This window comes from Ambystoma mexicanum, chromosome 6p, assembly GCF_040938575.1.
Source record: "Ambystoma mexicanum isolate Mex_15411 chromosome 6p, UKY_AmexF1_1, whole genome shotgun sequence".
Classification (NCBI taxonomy): Eukaryota; Metazoa; Chordata; class Amphibia; order Caudata; family Ambystomatidae; genus Ambystoma; species Ambystoma mexicanum.
Genome location: NC_090935.1, coordinates 742,029,678 through 742,048,912, shown reverse-complemented (window position 1 = coordinate 742,048,912; position 19,235 = coordinate 742,029,678). Strand labels below are relative to the sequence as shown.

Sequence of the window (19,235 nt, the reverse complement as noted above, 5' to 3'; positions counted from 1 at the left end):
TACGCATGTATGTGTGCAGGGACATCATGGGAATGCATGTGCGACCTGTAATGTGTGAACCGCACGGTTGTTGCATGTGTTTGAATGCGACATGGGGAGCCCTGTGCAGATTGCACACATGAGAGCATGGCAGTCTCTGTTCCTGGACATGGGTGGGGGCGAGGGATGGGTGCTGATGCCAGATACATATGTGGTATCCATGTCTGTGTGCCTGACCTGCGTGTCTGTGACTTGTGAGTGCCATGGATGCATGACACATGTCTGTGACAATGTACAGATTCACTGATGCAGCCTAGTCATCCTTGTATGCACTGTGATTGGGGTGTACGGGGCCAGATGGATGTGACTGAGGTGAAGTGTGTGCATGTGATAGGCATGACCCATGATGCATGTGAGTCCCATTACATTGTATGATTCGAGAGTCCATTGGACATGCATTGAAATATCCATGGCACGCACCATGACTGTCACTGTGTGTGTTTTGCCTGGACTGACACATGTGTTGTGGTGTGACATGATGGAAGTGTACTTTGACAGTGGCACTCATCTGCTATTGCTTCCTGTCTAGGGGACCATTGTACAGTACCCTGATGCTTGTGTTCTATGTCTCCCTCTACGCAGCGGCTAGTGAAGGAGAGGGCGGAGACGGTGCTGTGGAGCAAGGCGGCGGGGATGCCCCCACGGCTGCAGCGGAAGGGGTGGGTGAGCCCCCACAGGGGCCTGCTACGGCGGTAGACGGCGAGGAGCCATCCAGGTTGGTGGTTTCCACAGAGGAGGAGGAGGCCGCCACTGAGGCGCACATGGGGCCTGGTGGGGGCATCCCTGCTGGTGCAAGTGGTTCAGTCCAGGGGCAGGGGCAGGAGACAGCACAGGTCACCGTGGAGGGGCCTGTGCATGTCGCTGTCCCTGAACCTGTGGGTGCACCACCGTGCACCAGCAGGGATGCCCCGTCCCAGGCCCGTCCGCAGGTAGAGGGGATGTCCATGTCATCTGACTCCCCTCCACCTGCGGACGAGGGGACCCCTGGCCATGTGGAGAAGGTCCTGATTGGGGTCGCGATGCGCACGGCTGTGATTCGTGATGCCGTGCGTGCTTCCCAGGAGGAGCACGCACGTCATCACGAAGAGCACCGTGCCGATGTGGCCCAATTGGGATCGGCCATGTTCGGGGGTTTCCTGCATGTGTCGGCCAATCTGGCGGCCCTCTCCTCCTCTGTGGAGACTATACGCCAGTCGTTCTCCTTGCCGTCTTCCGGCCCAGATGCCACCAGGGCCCCCTGTGGACCTGCCCTGACCAATGCAGCCAGCTCGGTGGGGATCCCATCCCTGCCACAGTCGGGAGTCAGAGGTCCAGCAGGGGTGGACAACACAGCAACTGGAACCCAGCAGATGGAGGATGTGACGGCATCATCGGGCAGGGCACGTGCACGACGGCGTCGGTGGTTTCCATCATCCTGGATGCCGTCGTGCTGGCAGAGGCAGTGGCGTCGGAGGCAGCAGCAGGCTCGACGTGGGAGGCATCATGGCTCGGGGCCATCAAGATCAGGGTTGCAGGCATCGGCCGGAGGGCAGGAGAACCCTGGGATGGTAGTGTCTTCCGTGTGGGAGCAGTTGGTCCAGCGGATAGGTGCGGAGCGGCAGCGGGCGGAAGAGGAGCGGCTCACCATGGTCAGGGCGTAGTTCTCCATGCGTCGGGCGTTGAGGCGGGCTGAGTGCCTCGAGGAAGCTCGCAGGGAGTTTGAGGTGAACATGGGGTTATCCCTGCGAGACCTCGGGGCCAGGACAGAGTCCCGCCTCCAGGACATCGACATGGAGTTCGATGATGCCCTGGCCGGCAACATCACAGAGTGAGCCGCAGGACTTGCACGCTGCCATTGTATATAGTTATATAGTTAGTGGTAGGTTTCCTTTAAATTATTATTTTTTTTATTTGGTTGCGATTGGACAATGCGCCACTTTTTTGTATATAGTTCAGTTTTTAGTTAGTTGACATAGTTAGGTTTCATTTGGTTGGGCTCATGGACCCGGGATTGTCTTGTATATAGTTCTTCTATGGATTTTTGGATTTTTTGGATTTTTTTCATGGACATTCATCTTCTTTTTGTTGTTTTGCTTCGTGGTTTTTCTAATTTCATTTCCATTCTTGTTGATTTTCAATACATTTTTATTTTCATCCTTCAATGTGTCGTATCATCTCATTACTTTCATGCATGTCATGTTGGGTGTTTTAACATTCACATGCAGCCATTGTGTGTGACAGACATGTGTTCATTTGCATTATTTACATTGGGTGTGTAACATGTAATTGCCTTTGATATGTGGGTGGATGTGATAGTTGGTTGGGCCTTTTGGCAGGGGAGGATGGCCATTACGGACATGATTGGGGATTGTTGGGACCCAGGTGCAGGGGGGCATGGATGGGACATGGGTGGGGGCCTGCTGGCAGGTGCCCCACAGTGCTGGGGGGTGGGGGTGGTGGGGGCATGGATGGGACATGGGCGAGGGCCTGGTGGAGGGTGCCCCGCAATGCTGGGGGTTGGGGGTGGTGGGGGACATGAGTTGGACATGGGTGGGGGCCTGCTGGCAGGTGCCCCACAGTGCTGGGGGGTGGGGGTGGTGGGGGACATGAGTTGGACATGGGTGGGGGCCTGCTGCCAGGTGCCCCACAGTGCTGGGGGGTGGGGGTGGTGGGAGACATGGGTGGGGGCCTGGTGGAGGCTGCCCCTGGTGACTGGGGGGGGTGGGGGTGCTGGGAGACATGGGTGGGGGCCTGGTGGAGGCTGCCCCTGGTGACTGGGGGGGTGGGGGTGCTGGGAGACATGGGTGGGGGCCTGGTGGAGGCTGCCCCTGGTGACTGGGGGGGGTGGGGGTGCTGGGAGACATGGGTGGGGGCCTGGTGGTGGGTGCCCCTGCACTGCTGGGGGGTGGGGGTGGTGGGGGACATGGGTGGGGGCCTGGTGGAGGCTGCCCCTGGTGACTGGGGGGGTGGGGGTGCTGGGAGACATGGGTGGGGGCCTGCTGGCAGGTGCCCCGCAATGCTGGGGGTGGGGGTGCAAGGGGACATGAGTTGGTGATCATTGGTGCAAGGAGACATGTGCCTTTGCTGGGGGGCATGCCCATGTTGGGTGGGCTGCCTGCGGGACATGACCAGGGATGCAGGGTAGTCCCCTGTGGTGTGGGCTGCCTGCAGGGGCCGTGGAGGGTGTACAGGGAACACCTGGGAGGACCCACACTGGCAAATCACATGTAGGACTCCCCGGCACCCCTGAAATACACGTACCCTGCTGAAATCGCGTGTAAAACTTTGTGCGCACCCCTATAATACCCGCACGCAGCCCAATCGCGTGTGAAACTTTGCGCGCACCCCTAATACCCGCACGCAGCCCAATCGCGTGTGGAACTTCCCGCGCACCCCTGAAATACACGCACCCAGGCCAATCGCGTGTGGAACTTCCCACGCACCCCTGAAATACACGCGGCCAGGACAATCGCGTGTGGAACTTCCCGCGCACCCCTGAAATACACGCGCCCAGGACAATCGCGTGTGGAACTTCCCGCGCACCCCTGAAATACACGCGCCCAGGACAATCGCGTGTGGAACTTCCCACGCAACCCTGAAATACACGCGGCCAGGCCAATCGCGTGTGGAACTTCTCACGCACCCCTGAAATACACGTAGCCCGCTCCCCCAGGCCCGATCGTGTGAAAAACCCCTGAAATACACGTAGCCCGCTCCCCCAGGCCCGATCGCGTGAGAAACTTCACGCGAACCCCTGAAATACACGTAGCCCGCTCCCCCAGGCCCGATCGCGTGAAAAAGTTCACGCGAACCCCTGAAATACACGTAGCCCGCTCCCCCAGGCCCGATCGCGTGAAAAAGTTCACGCGAACCCCTGAAATACACGTAGCACGCTCCCCCAGGCCCGATCGCGTGAGAAAGTTCACGCGAACCCCTGAAATACACGTAGCCCGCTCCCCCAGGCCCGATCGCGTGAGAAAGTTCACGCGAACCCCTGAAATACACGTAGCACGCTCCCCCAGGCCCGATCGCGTGAGAAAGTTCACGCGAACCCCTGAAATACACGTAGCCCGCTCCCCCAGGCCCGATCGCGTGAAAAAGTTCACGCGAACCCCTGAAATACACGTAGCCCGCTCCCCCAGGCCCGATCGCGTGAGAAACTTCACGCGAACCCCTGAAATACACGTAGCCCGCTCCCCCAGGCCCGATCGCGTGAGAAACTTCACGCGAACCCCTGAAATACACGTAGCCCGCTCCCCCAGGCCCGATCGCATGAAAAAGTTCACGCAAACCCCTGAAATACACGTAGCCCGCTCCCCCAGGCCCGATCGCGTGAGAAACTTCACGTGAACCCCTGAAATACACGTAGCCCGCTTGCCGTGCTGGTACAGGGTTAGCGCAGCCCTTTGCGCTGGATTGGGGATTTTGATGGCTTTTCCCTGCGCGGAAGGCGTTCTTGGGGGCGTAACTGGCGCTGCTGCAAGGTCGCTGCGCCACTGTGCGCCACGGCTGGTTTTGGTGGCTGGAATCCATGAATACGCTGTGCGCGGAAATGGGTTTTGGCGCACGCGGCTGGCGCAGGGATTCGCACGCGCACACTGTGCGCCAGCCGCGTGCGCCACTTGTGCGCTGAATTCTATGAATTACCCCCTTAGTTTTTACAAGGCTTTAAAATAAACATCCGTAAATACTCAATTTTTTTATTGTAAGAAACATGTGTAACCGTATAATTTTATAAATGACATGAGAAGTGCGTTAAAACAGGGAACAATTAAGTATTAGGATATATTTGAAAAAATGTTCATACACGGGTATTGAAAAAATTGTATTACTACACTAAATGTATACATGTATAGAAAAGAAAGGAAGTTTTAAAATTCAACATTAGCTTGAAAACATGTACACAGATGTATATTTATTTCTGGGTTTCTTTGTAAGCAATTAACATGCTAAAATTGAAATCAAACACATACTGTACAAAGTAAAAGTAATCTTTAAATAGTATCTTTGTAATACATTGACTTGTGTGTATGTCATAGATTATGTCATTATTGATGTCATCAGTGATATCATCTGTGAGGTCATCTGGGATGTCATCTGGGATGTCATCATTGTGGTCATAAACTGCGCAACCGGGGGTGTCAAGTTAAGGTGGCTTTAGCTGAATTTCAGGGGTTTTGTTGCGTTAAGTTCTAACCTTAACATCCATGCAACTAAAGTTTTTTCCTTGAATATAAATATATTTATATATGGGTTACAACTCTACTGTTTATGGTCACGCCAGCTATTAACACATCATTTTTGTGGCCATTATCTGTGGAGGCTACAGTGGTCCCGAACACATTTTAATTTTGACCTGCTTACAAATCTTTCAGGTTTTTGCTTTTTCATTATGACAGAAGCATTATCAATTGATAACTGCCTTAAGATGGCTGAACTCAAATTAGAAAATATGGACCATACAAATAAAATACAAGCAATCATAAGAACAGGACTGTAACATAAGCAACTACCTTAGTCAAATTAAAACAATTAGAAAAGTTACAGAGAAGAGAATTATCAAAATGGTGGGAGTTTACCACATACAGAAGTATACTGACCTTAAAATTATTAAATTAAATGAACAATCAGACAGGCAATCTCCCATTCACTCAGTAGGTCATGAAGATTATTCTCCTCATAACATGAAAGATTAAAATTCTCAAGACTCTAGGAATCATTTTAAGTTCAATATAGTTCTAGGTGGTTAATGAATTGCTGAATGTGTTCCCTGCATGGCTCCTGAAGCTCAACATGTGTATACGAAAAACGCTATGGATGTTTTTAGAGAAAATAAGATGCTCTCCATTTAGAGCAGTCGAAACCCCACAACCCAAGGTCAGGCTCTCTAAAGCTGTATTTATGGGTCATAGCAGATATTTTACTGTTAGGGTAAGTGTTCTCGCTGTCAAAGGAAACAAACACCAAGACCAGTGTGCTTTACATGCTGAAAAATAATTAATTCTTAAATAAATAACAGAAATATTTCCCAAATATAACAACTGTGGTCATTCCTATGCTCCCTAAGTGTTCTTGGATTTTATACAAAGTAGTCAGGATCTCCCACATCTGTCACATTGGGGATTTATTTATAGAACAAAGGTGATTTACTCATTGACAGATGTACTGTTTATATGCTGAGTGAAGTCTTTTTATTCATAAACAGGAATGTATTTTGCAAACTGAAGCAAAGAGGCGTATTACAATATACAACTGAATGCAAACAAGGCCACTAGAGTGACATAATATATGTGTTTATAGGGTTTTGTGCATTGTTTTAGTCAAGCCCCCCCTTCTTTTTACTGAATGCCCTGTCCCTTGTTAGACCCCAACTAAATTTGCCATTCTACTTAAAGCACCAGGTCTACTATCTAGATGTCACTGAAGCAGCAATATTACAATTCAGGAGGAGCTCCTGTAAAGAATTGCATTGAGAGGTGTTAAAAACAGAGAGAAACAGTACATGCAGAGATAGCAAAGGAGAACACCATATTGAAAACAAGCGAAATCACGTGATGACGCAAAGATAAAGACAGAGCGAACAATTCACAAGGCTCTTTCTCCCCATGTGAATCCAAAGTGTACTGGCAGCTTTCTGGCAACCACAGAATTTGTGAGCAGGGGGTGTGCCTAAGTAGTGGCTGCCACATCGAGGAGAGCATCCCTGATTCCTGAACTGATGCATTGGTGGATGCAGCATTTTCTGTGTAGGTTTTACTGGTGCCTGGTCTCATTGGTTGTCAGACACAGAAGAATGTACAGTGCTGACATCGGTCTGCATTTCACAGCCCGTGGCTGAAATGCTCATGCCAATCAACAGCATTGACATGGTTTATGTACATTTCACTCTCTGAAATAGTGAGGGCAATGGATAAAACAGGCGTACTGATGGGCCCTCCAAAGATGTATGTGTGCTGCATAAATGCAAACAGGAATCTTACACTCATGACTAGCAATAACTGTGGGAATAGTCTAACTGAAGGAAGCACACAGTTAGGTGTTGTCAACTTACCTAGGTATAAAATCAGATTGATTGGAGACATAAATCAGCTCATAGATCTGTGAGTAGTTCTTTCCTGCAAGAGCAATTAAACTTTTGGTGGTGTTAAGTGACTTCACAGGAACAGAAACCATATGGTTTGCTGGTGGGGCTTCGAGTGCCAGGGCGAAGCGCCCTATTTCAGAGCTCCAGGAATAGAGGGCAGATGAATTCTTTCCAGCCAGCAGAACATGGACTGGAAAAAAAATAATACTTTGATGTTGGATAGCGATCGGGGGTCAATCAACAACTTGCATAATTTCATCCATAAGTAATTCATAAAACAATCTCAAGCAAAACAGGGCAGCCCCTATGCCATTACCAACAATCATGCAAACCAATATCAAACAATTGTTGGAACCCAGAATGTTGTAATATTTATTTGATTGTTTAAAAGTTGTGAACTTGTTATACACAGAACATCTGTGATGTGCATGTTTAAAGAGCATTATTATTCAATCTGAATTTGCTGTAGGAATGTGGAAACACAGGACAGACATATACAAAGTAATTTTCCAGAACAGAATGTCAGGCTATATAGTGCCTAATCATATTTTAGTTTTTAAATGTAAACCGTTATGATTTTTTGATATTTTGACAGAAAGAAAATAATGATTTTTGGAAAAAGAACACTTCAATATATACCAACATAAACAAAAGTCAGAAACAGAGTAATCAGAGCAAACAAATGTTTTCTACTAAAACACATAAAGAGATTATCTGGAAAATAAACATTTGGAAAAAAAACATTGATGTATAAGAGGTTGTGAATTTCTCCTCCATAGATGACTAACGAAGCTCTGCCTAAAGACAGTGATGATCTTCCAGATATATTACAAACATTGATATACACACACTTTTAATTGATCAGAAAACTAGATGAATTTGATTCGTTGTTTTTAACAAAGAGTAAAAAAAACAGCAACTAAATATTTTAGAAATGCTTATCTAGATGTGGGGTGAAAATAAATATCTCTGATTTATGCCAGTCACTTCACTTTGCAAGTTTGTGCAGAGGCTCATCAAAGCCACATTTTCACAGTTTGATTTCAATTAAAGTCATTTAAATGCATAAGAGAACTAATACGGCAGGATAACGTCTGCATGTTTCTAAGCCCAATAGTACTATATAATTATCTTATTGTTTTCCAATATCAAGAATTCATTTAAAACTGGAAGGATTGTATGTCTGTGCTCAGTTGTAATTACTTACTTCATTATGGGGCGACCATATGAGGTAACTCAGTGACTATGTTAGAAAACCAAAAAATGTACAGGAGGTCAGGGATATTGCTTTGGATCAAGCGGTTGGGTGAAGTATAAAGAATATTTAATAAGAATGTTTTACCTGCTGTCAATACAGGAGATTTTCATGCACACAAATTAATATCATTCACATTACTTTGGAAATTCTTGTTTGTTGTCCTTTTGTTGAACTGACCCAAAGTTCAAATTTCACTTCTACCCACCTTACAAATTCCAATGGGAGTGACTTATGTTCCCATGAGACGGCCCTGAACCTTTCGGAGTAGAAAGATTTATGGTCTCATATCAAGAAAATCCATCAAGAAAACTAAGAACAAAGGTTTGCCTGGATTAGGCCTCTCCCACAGGAGCCTAGTTTAAGAATACATACTTGAAAATACAGTTAATAAAATTAATCCAAGCTTAATTTCATGGTGTGCTCACTCATAATCATCAGATCAGTGCCCATGACAACCCACTCTGTTCTCCCTGTGCCAAGCTTCAGACAGATTGTATGGCCCTTAATGTGGCACCTTTGACATTACTTAAGGCAATACACTGACCAGATGGTTAGCCTAATGGATATTAAAACAATGGGTCCTTGTGTCAGGGAATCCTGGCTAATTATTAGCTGAGGGCATGCCAGGACATGTGAGACTTTCATTAAATATGAATGACATAACATATTGCAGCTTCACATGTTGAAACACAGGTAGTTATGATACTTATAAACCTACAACCATGCCAGTAAGAAACAAGCCAAAAAGTGTGTTTCAAAGCTGAGAGCCTACTCTGTTATATGGCACTAAATCCACAATGTCTACAATGTTTTATATTTAATAACATTAATATGCAGAACTTTATGAATAAATGTGCCCCCACATACATGTGACATATACTGACGTGTGTGGGCTATGGGATTACAGAAATTCATATTTCATTGATGTGGCATGCTGCTACATGATGCATGACATAACACTGATTTTGCATTTAAAGATATTAAGAGCAGATTGGGCCCCACGTTTATCTTTTCAAGTGTAGTGAAATTATAATTGACCAATGAAGATTGGTGGTGTGTATTCTATAGGAGTATCTAACTATGAGTCAGATAAATGGAAATATTTAACCAATCAAATAGTGTGACATATGCGTAGGAATAGTGGACATTTTAAAAAGCAGGAACACACCGGTATAGGATTCCAATTATGAACCTGGAATTACAAGCTGCAGGAAAGGAAAACACTATGTTCCAAAGGGATGAGTTGTGAACTGGGATTATAACTGGAGATGACAAGGCCTTTGCCATGAGGGAGTCTAAACCAACTGAAACCTGAGACAGACTGGTTTTCCTGAAAAAGGAGGAAGGGACCAGTATAGACCTTCCAGCCAATAATTCCTGGTTTAAACCATGGCTGTCACACTTAAAGGTAAATTCATGACAGGGTCAGAAATAACCCTGTCATAATTTGCTCTGCCCTTGTGTGCCTGTTCCCAATAGACAAAAGGGATAACTGTAATTTCTGCACATTTAAAAGGACATGCCATTTGTGAATTCAGGATGCACTTTTAAATGCGTAGAAATACCCCCAATAAGTGCAAATGTGCTAATGGCTGGAAAAAGGAATATTGTTGTCCTTTGTGGATTTAGTGCCTGCTTTTTTTGTCACAAGTGAAGAGATGCATAAGTGCATCTCATCACTTGCGCCAAAAATCATTTTGAGAATCTGCGCCACTGAGTACAAGTGAGTGGGGGTTGTCAACAGCCAACCACCCACATTGGATCAGTTATCCAAAGTGTGTTCAAATGTTTGAGACAATTCTGATTGATGTGAGTCCATCATTATTAGAGTACATGTTTACTAGATTAAGATTGGAATTTCTTAAAGTACAGTAATTCCTCTATTCCAAAGTATTTGTCCAACCTGCCTGTCACAAAAAGCACTGATTCAACTATTCATTTTCATATGATTGATAAAAAGACAATAGTTTATGTGCAAACAAATTAATACAGTGTTCTGAAATTGATAAAGCGCTAGAAAGCACTAGAAAATAGAACTGAATAGGTGCCTTGAGATTTGCATAACTAACAACGCCAAGTTGGAACAGCAACAAGTTGTGACAAAGGAGCAAGTGATTTGCTACTTTTTGTGTATCAGCATGGAAATCCTGCTTTATACAAAATAAATGGAAATACGTATGTGTGTGCTTTATTTTCATTACCTGTCCATGAGACCTGTCAAGCCGCGCCTATTTTGAATATACAAATCAGGGATAAGTGGAGTTCACCTCCTAGCCATTCAGTTGCACATACCATAATATCACATTTTCAATATTGCTTCATTGCAGGTGTAATAGTAAGTGTTATTATCCTTTTCATGAACATCAGAAGGATGAAAGCCTGACTCAGCCTAGCTGGTATTCAAACCTGTGTCTGCACGTTGCACACAGATGCCTGAGGCGAGCACTTAATTCACTGAAAATCATTGCATTTTCCATTTTGACCCAAATTTTTACACTGCCCTACACCCTATAGCAGCATAGATTCAACATGTAGACAGCAGAGAAGGGAATCATTTTTAATTAGCAGCATTTTTCTTGCTTTTTGAAAAACTATTTCTGTAGAAAAACGTAACGTAAGGTTTTGGCAAATTAGGTAAATCATCCTGGAAAATACATCATCTTTCTCAGACAAACGTCTGTCTAGACTTTCAAAGCTGCATAAAAAAAGTCCAAAACTGCTGCTATTTTAACACAGATGGATCCTCCGTTATCTCATCTTACCATGGAACTATACTGAAACATTGTGTCTTCTTTCAGGTTACAACAACTTTCAGTGTCCCTAACAATGCTTTTTATCTAGTATCTTTCCTTCTCTTGTTTCTATTGCTATTAAATTGTCGATTTTGCATTTTTCATTTTTCATTTTTGTGTATATTTTTTAGCATGTCTGCTAACAAACTGTTCATTTGAATTCCGTACTTAGAAAGGTGCATTGCTCCATTCTGTTTACTACTTCTTGAAGATTTTCATGAACATTAATCTTAAATAATAACATAGGTTGTGATGGTTTATCCCGTTGCAAACACATTAATATTTAACATTCACAGTAAAATGTGTTGATTGGAAAATATCAGTTTGGTGGCACCTTTTGATGAGTTCAATCAATATTTAGTAACTATTGCCAACACACTCGCTCATCTAAAATACACACAACCCATACTTTATAACACTTACCAAAGCCTGAAGGTGGTGTAAACGTGGTAATGCTTTTCATCCCAATGAAAGGAAGAGACTGGAATTGGCGGAAAAATGTCTGTCCCGTCTCCCACACAAACACTTCAGTTGTTGAGGCACCTGCAGCCGAGGTGGCTGTGAAGAAAAAGGTTTACACATTCAGTATCATCTGTATACCTTGAAATAAAAACAAATTGATAATATTGCACAAAACGGACTTTTCGCAAAATATTTTTAATAAGGATTTTGCTTTTCACAATACTTTTCACAATACTTCATATACAGCTTAACCACTCCCGGTCCTCATTCCAACCATTTCCGTAAGGTTAGCATAGTCTTTAAAATAAATTCACAAACACCCGAGGTTCACTGGTGATCATGAGCATTGTCATCCATATTGTAACATCCTCAAGACATCTATCTCTTAATATATTCCGACATGAGTCTGTATATTATCTGGGCAGGAATGTAAAATGACCCCATGGAGCTACTTCATAAAGGCAGATGGGGGCAGAAAAGGAGGGGCACTTTGTCACTCCAGTTGTCACCCCATTTGTATACCACATTACAGGTTACTGGGTACAATAGTCTGTATTGATTCTGGCACAAACTATGCACCCATGCCAGCAGCATATATAATGTGCAAGAAAAACAATTCTTTTGAACTCACATGTTTGAATGTATATGATCAGTTTATGGGACTTCGTGGACCACAATAACATTACAGATGATCTTTGAAAAAATGTTTTGGACGCTTATTCCCCAAACCTTCTAATCGTTTAGAGTCCTTCTGCAGACGGTACTTCGATTTAACATAGGTGCCTCTCTGATTCGCTGTGCCAGGATGTTTCTTTAAAAATGAAGAAGCTATTGCTGCCTCTACCAACTCAACAGTAACATTTGTATAATGTGTATTGCTCATCATGAAACCAATGATGGAAAAAAATACAACCATGATTATAAAAATTCATTTCTGAAACCAATGGATAAGGTTGGTGCATGGAACATTGTATATCAGGCATGTCACAATGGTGCCTTATAGCCAGGTATGACACAGATTTAAGCAACTTTCATGTTTGTCAACTACTTGCATTAGGGCTTATATGCCACATTAAGAAAGGGTAAGCATTTGTAATGGTTTACCACTGGAAACTTGTAATGGTTTACTGCTGGAAACACCAATGTGCTGTAATTTATTCCAAAGTCTGCACCATGATTTAGGAAGGTGAATGTTGTTTCTAATTCTATGGTTATCGTCAATGTAGGGCAGCAATATGCGATATGATGCAGCTTTATTTTGGTTGTCAGACCATAAAAGCAGTAATCGCAGATAAACATAAATACACTTCATAGCTTAACAATAAAAATGAGATAAGGTTGCTAGACTCAAAATATCACACATTTCATTGATCCTGTAGCAATAAAAAATATAACTGCCCAAGATGAAATGCAATTAAACTAGTCAATCATGCACAAATTCAGAACAGATTAAACATACAATATACCTAATATGGATGATCCGAACTATTAAAAGACTATACATTAATTCTTCAAACAGCATGCTCATTTCCGCCAAGCCCACTGGAGATAATTACACAGTGGACTCCTAAATCCTCTTTAGAATTGCAACACTGGGCAATCACCTCTGGTGTGGATCTAATGGCTTTCCTAGGAATAATGGCTTCAGATATGTGTTCCGTGCTCCCAGGTAGCAGGGACAAATTAACAAGAAGTGGACCATAGTCTCAATCCTACTCTTACAACAATAAACATTGGTTTGAAACGTCTTCATTCCACCTGTTTAGCAGATTGCCTAATGGTAATATACCTAAACGTAAATTGAGATACAGACCTGCGCTGACCAATTGCAATGTTCTGTGAACCTAAACCCCAGTTAGTCGTACTCCCTAATTTGTTCGACAGCCTCCTCATTTAAAGTCAGATTCAGCTTAATTCTTCTTCTGGAATTAGGTTTCTTGAAGACCATAACTTTTGTCTTGGCCAAATTAGCTTTGGCCATTTCCGGTGCAAAATTCTTCAAAAGCCATGAGTTGCTGCTTGGAGCCAATTGGGGTTAGAGAAATTACACCTGCATCGTCAGCAAACATTAAAATAGAGCATCTGTCCCCTAGCCAAGACTGGTGCATCACACTGCAAGTCAACCGATTGCAGAATTATCCTATTAATGAAGAGGCAAAAAGGTTTTGGAGCGACAAAACCCTCCCAGCCCACACCCAATTAACAGGGACAAATCTGTGACAACCCTGTCAATACCCAACCTGATCACAGCCTCATTGGTGGTGTATAAACTCTGGATGGCCCGTAGCAGGGCAATCGGAATATCCATAGGTTCCAGAGCTCTCCACACCCAGCCCTCGGAGCCCGATCAAATGCATTCTTAAGATCGATAAATATGGCATGCAAGTCACACCTCTCAATGACACATACTTATTGCACAATAGCTGTAATCTCAGTGGATGATGAATGGTACTGATGCCTGATTAGAACCCGGCCTGTAAATGATGGATTTGATGTGTATCTCCAATCCTAGATTCCAGATGCAGAAGTAAGACTTGCGCAGAGACTTTGCCCCCTGCACTTAGCAGGGAGATCGGTCGGTTATTGCCCGGGTCTTCTCTTCCACCCTTCTGATAGGGTGGAACGAGTTCATGCATGCCTGTACCTTCAACTACTTCCAGGTGAAAGTGTTTGCTTGCATTGCAATGCTTCCTGGATGGAGCATTAAGGTGCCGCTAGGTTAGTTCACCAGAAGGGCAGACTTGGCGCTAACCTGTTTGTAATATTGTCCGAATCAGGATTTTGGCTGCGGCATTGCATTCATCTGTATGATAGCCGTATTGATTTAATGGGATGATAGAATTTAAAAACAATGGCCGTGATTTTCAAAGCGTTTTTCAATTGTTAATCAGACCCTAAAGCCCTGATTCACAGAGAGTTTTCCAATGGGGTTTTGCCATTATAAAACACTTCTGTGAATTAGGCCCTTTGTGTCTTAACTGTTTTTGCACAAGTCGTATGAATATATTGCGTCTTATTTGTTTCATAGGACACTGTATGTTGTTTTTTGTCCTAATATGTGTACTGGTCTGAAGCTGTCCTTAAGCTTTAAAATAAAGTGGAATTTGATGGGTGAACTATCCTGCCTGGGACCAGGAAGCAGAGAGTACTCCATAGGTGTATACATGGTGTTTTTCCTCAAGCAGAAGTTACAGTTAAGAGGCAATAAGCAGGAGACTCCCCGAGCAGCAAATCACCGGATCATTCAACCATCCCTCCCATAAGCACCAACTGACACTGTGGCAACTCTCAAACCCCCTGCTGCTGCCATCCCACCCACCAACATTCTGCATTCCCGGAGCAGCCAGGAGACTGGGCTCGCAGTTTCTCTTCAACTTAAGCAATTGGGCTCTGTTGTTAAACGCTGTATTGAAAGGAGTGTTCTCCTAGTTTCAGAGTGACAGCAATGCTAGTCTCCTCACGCGTTTGCACTGGTAATTGAAACGTTAAACTATAATGGACCCATTTGGCAAAGTGAATATTGCTGCCCACCATGCCCACAGTGCTTAAGTGTTATTGTGGGTACTCTTCGTAGCCACTGGATAGTACGTGGGACGTTTAAACCACTCTCCACAAACGCACCTTTGGCAAACAGCAGGTAGATGTCCCCTCCTGACGTCACTGCTTCCACTTGCATTGTCCCATTGATGGGCAGTTCCTGAGGATTCCTAAATTCGTTGCTCAGCCATGTGTACAGCAGGGAGTTCTGGCTGATGCTGAGCAGGGAAACGGCCAGGTACACTGCACCTCCTCGCATCACCAAAGCCGTGCCGGCCATCCCAGAAATTGGGAGGCTCTGATGCAGCACAAACAAACCGCTGCTCCACCTGAAAACCTAAACCAAGACGAACAAAACAGTCATGTTCAAAGGTTGATGTGCAATCTACTTCTCTCCTTTTAAGCCTTCTGCACACTTATCTGGAAACACAATAGTGGGAAGGAACAGGAAAAAAGAAAGCTTATTTGTATAACATTCTGCGACAGTCGCTTACAATCCGAGCACAGTTTGTTGAATAAATCTTCGGAATTCTGCAAAGTTGAAAATAAAACATTCCAATTTCAAAAACGAGTAAATGGGAGTTAATATGAGCTGATCATTTCCATCAGCAATGATACTGAACATGGCTGATATGATCGTGGGGAGAGACGACATTGGCTTGATGGCGTAAGAAGGGATGAGAACTAATGAAATGAGTGAAGACAAGATGAACTCGATCAATTTTCTAGGAGTGTACCTGAATTTCAGATGCATGCAGGAAATAAAAAGGGAGATGTTACTACATCATGTCATAAAGTACCAAACACTCGTTCAGGGTCACCTCACCAATGGGAGCATACATCGATACGGTGGATTGGAAAGGTTACCTCAAAAAAATGTAATAACTGTCCGCATCAAAGTGTCCAGATGGATCAAAATGATGGATTGACTTTGAAGACCTCTATGGATACTTGAGTCACTTAACTCAGAGTAGCTTCTTTAACTTGTTCAATTCAAAATATACTAATGATTTGGTTCTAACTGCTCCTGGAAGATTCATGACCCTTTCTGGGGTCTATATTCACAATCATGATAGCCAAGCTCCTGAATACTGTTTACACATGGTCGGAAGGCATGGGCGAAACAAGGATCAGCACTGGTGCTGCAACCTTTGCTACACGGCGGGTGACAAGTGAATGGTGACCTAAGGCACCGGGGGGAGGGGGGGCAGCACTGGGTACGACCATGGCCCAACAAGAGGTAGAACATCAATAAAGAAAGTCAGGGCAGTAGGCCAGTCTGATATGGCTGGTGCGGGGCCCAGAACTGATGAGGATGTTGGGCAATATGTAGCAAGAGGAAACAGTAGGAGGATGCTTAGAGGGACACAGGCCACGTGGGATGACACGATTCACAATGATTGGTGCCTTGGGTAGACTTGATTCTTGGATAGGAAGACCAGTCATTCACAATTGTATTAATTTTATTCATTCCTGCAGGATGTACATTGCTATCCATGGTTCCCACAAACAAACCATAACCGACACCGAAGATGCCAAATTAGTTCTTGTTTTCGTTTATAAGTGATGCCATCAAAACATACTAGAGCAATTTTATGGACTGACCTTGGAGGTCTCTGGAACTGGTGCGCTACTAGCAATAACCAGATAGTTGTCATTCCCTGCAGAAAAGTGTTTTACATCATTGGTTTCTGGAACCGATAAGGTTTGTATCTAGAATGAAAATAAACACAATTAAAGCATGCAGCACTGAAGTATTCAAGGCAAGCTTTCTGGCTGGCGTATACTTTCTTCCTGGCATGTTGATTGACAAATACTTTTGAATAATTTCAGGGCTAGGCACTACTAAGCATTAGGGCCCGGCTCCATAATACTAATTGATAAGTGCATCACATCTTTTTGAGAAAATGTAGTAACATGTCAGTAGAATATGTTCAATGCATACCTATAAGCCAGGGGTCTGCAACTGTTAGCTCTCCAGATGTTTTGGACTACAACTCCCACCATACCTAGCCAGCATGGTCAAAAACGAGATATCATGGGACTTGTAGTGTGAAACCTCTGGAGAGCCAAAGGTTGCAGACCCTTACCTTAAGCTAATGAACATTTTTCACATCCTAAATTATTCTCAAAAGCTACAATGAGACTGCAGGTGATGCAACACAGCATGGATACCAAAGGGCAGCAGAGAAAGTCTCTGTTCCAGACTCTGTGCAAGGCCTCCTAGGTATACCTGGGTCCCAAGAGGTGCTCTCCCTTTATCCCATCGAAAAAGGGAGGGGCACGAGGTATTGCAAAGTGAGCCAAAGAATGAACAGGAGTGAGAGCAGTGAAGAATCTGTGAGTGGTGAGGAAGCGCCATCAGAGGTATTGCTAGTAACGGGCAAGTCTCTGTCCTCCTCTAGTGGATAATAATCACTTTCATCGACTTCACTACTTCAAAGATTCACCTGGGGAAACCATGCACACCTGGATGGAAATTCTGGGGGAGTTTTGGAAAATAAATGTCAAGAATGTGCATCAATGGTGGAGTGGCCTAAAGGGGAATCTGGTGATGTCCCGGGTGGCCTCTGCACCGTGGGCCTCTTTTGGTGGCTACTCTGGTGGTCTGCTCCTCTTGTCCTCTTTCTCATGCAACCCATGAAACCCATCCCGTCCCTTTTATCTCTTCTCATCCCCACATTTCTCAACAGTAAAGATTTCATTAAAAGATTCACTCTTAACAAATGTTATATATCAGATATTTGGTTATATTTAACTACGTTTTAATCCCTGTGTAGGGGGAAAGGACTTTAAAATCCCCTAGTTGGACACACTATTTACACATTTTCTGAAGGGAGAAACCCCACACATCCTACTTAAAGGGATTGGGCTTGCTTGCACAGTGCTATATGGGGCCAGTATCCAAAAACCTTCCAGGGACATATTTTCTTCCAAGTCCTGTCTGAAATGTCGTCAGGCCGAGTACAATAGTTCATTTCACATCCTTACTGTTCATAGCCTGTAAGAATGTCATTGTATGTTCCCTCCCTTGCCTTGAAGCGCTTTGAAACACCTTGTGTATAGGCGCTATATAAATAAACTATCATATCATTTCCGTCAGAGTTCCAAGGCTCCATTAACTGGCCCTCATTACAACACCGGAGGTAACCAATGGCGCTATTAGCACCATAGTTGCTGCCGGTATTGTAAGGCGTCCGCCATGGTGCAATGGGGAATTACCACCCCATTCCAAGGTTGGCCGGGCGGTAATTCCCCATGCACCACTGGGCCTTCCCCATTCCCATTTTTGCCCTATAGGGCTCAATGGGAATGGGGAAGGCGGTAATTACGGTACCGCAAATTGCGGTACTGTAATTACCTTCAAGGTCCCTTTGCGGGTCCCTACTTTAACGGCTGGTCCAGACCAGCCGTTAAGGTCGGGAGCCGCAAAGGGACCACGTAATTAGGCGCTAAGGGGTTAACGGCGCCACAGCCTTTTGCAGCGCCATTAACCCCTTAGCGCCAGGGTCGTAAGGAGGCCCACTGTGTCCTTGAAGCATTGCTGCATGTGCCAGACTCTGATCTATATTGCATGGAATTGCATCCCTGACTGTCCGGGTGGAAAGTTGCACACAACCGCCAAGTGATTCTCTCTACCACAATTGGCAGAGGCTTGTCCAAAGGCAGGGCATTTGACGGAATTGAAGGCCACACAGGTAGCATCTTCCGTATGAAGGGGACCCTGTGGGCGTGCTGCTGCTTGAAGGCCTGACTCGAGGTGGAGCTGCTGACGAGACCTGATATGCTTGTTCTCGTCCTGGAGTGTTGGTGGTTTCAATTTGCGAGGCTTGCGTATCTGCTTGTGACTCTGACCTAGCCATTTGTAGTATAATTGCCGGAGGAAGCGGTTCTCGTAGTAGTTTTTTTTCGGAATGATGAAGACAAGCATCCTCCTATGATCCTCAGTCTGATGGCTTCCTCATTTGTAAACTTGTGGAATTTGCATTGCACCACTTGTTTACGAAGGCGGGTGGCAAAGGTATCCATGGACTCACCCACTATCTGGCATGCCACGTTGAACGTGTGTCTCTTATGGTTAGCA

The 19,235-nt window shown here is 44.7% G+C and overlaps 1 protein-coding gene across 2 annotated transcripts in view; it reads right to left on the bottom strand.

Annotated features, from left to right (window-relative positions):
• Positions 1 to 19,235, bottom strand: part of ADGRV1 (adhesion G protein-coupled receptor V1) — a 2,479,945-nt gene that overhangs the window by 1,494,494 nt on the left and 966,216 nt on the right. For both annotated transcript variants that reach the window (XM_069627623.1, XM_069627624.1), the window contains 4 exons: positions 16,757 to 16,864; positions 15,236 to 15,488; positions 11,576 to 11,710; positions 7,070 to 7,292 (listed from right to left, as the gene is read on the bottom strand). In XM_069627623.1, coding sequence (XP_069483724.1) covers positions 7,070 to 7,292; positions 11,576 to 11,710; positions 15,236 to 15,488; positions 16,757 to 16,864 — 719 coding nt within the window. The remainder of the gene's footprint in view (positions 1 to 7,069; positions 7,293 to 11,575; positions 11,711 to 15,235; positions 15,489 to 16,756; positions 16,865 to 19,235) is intronic.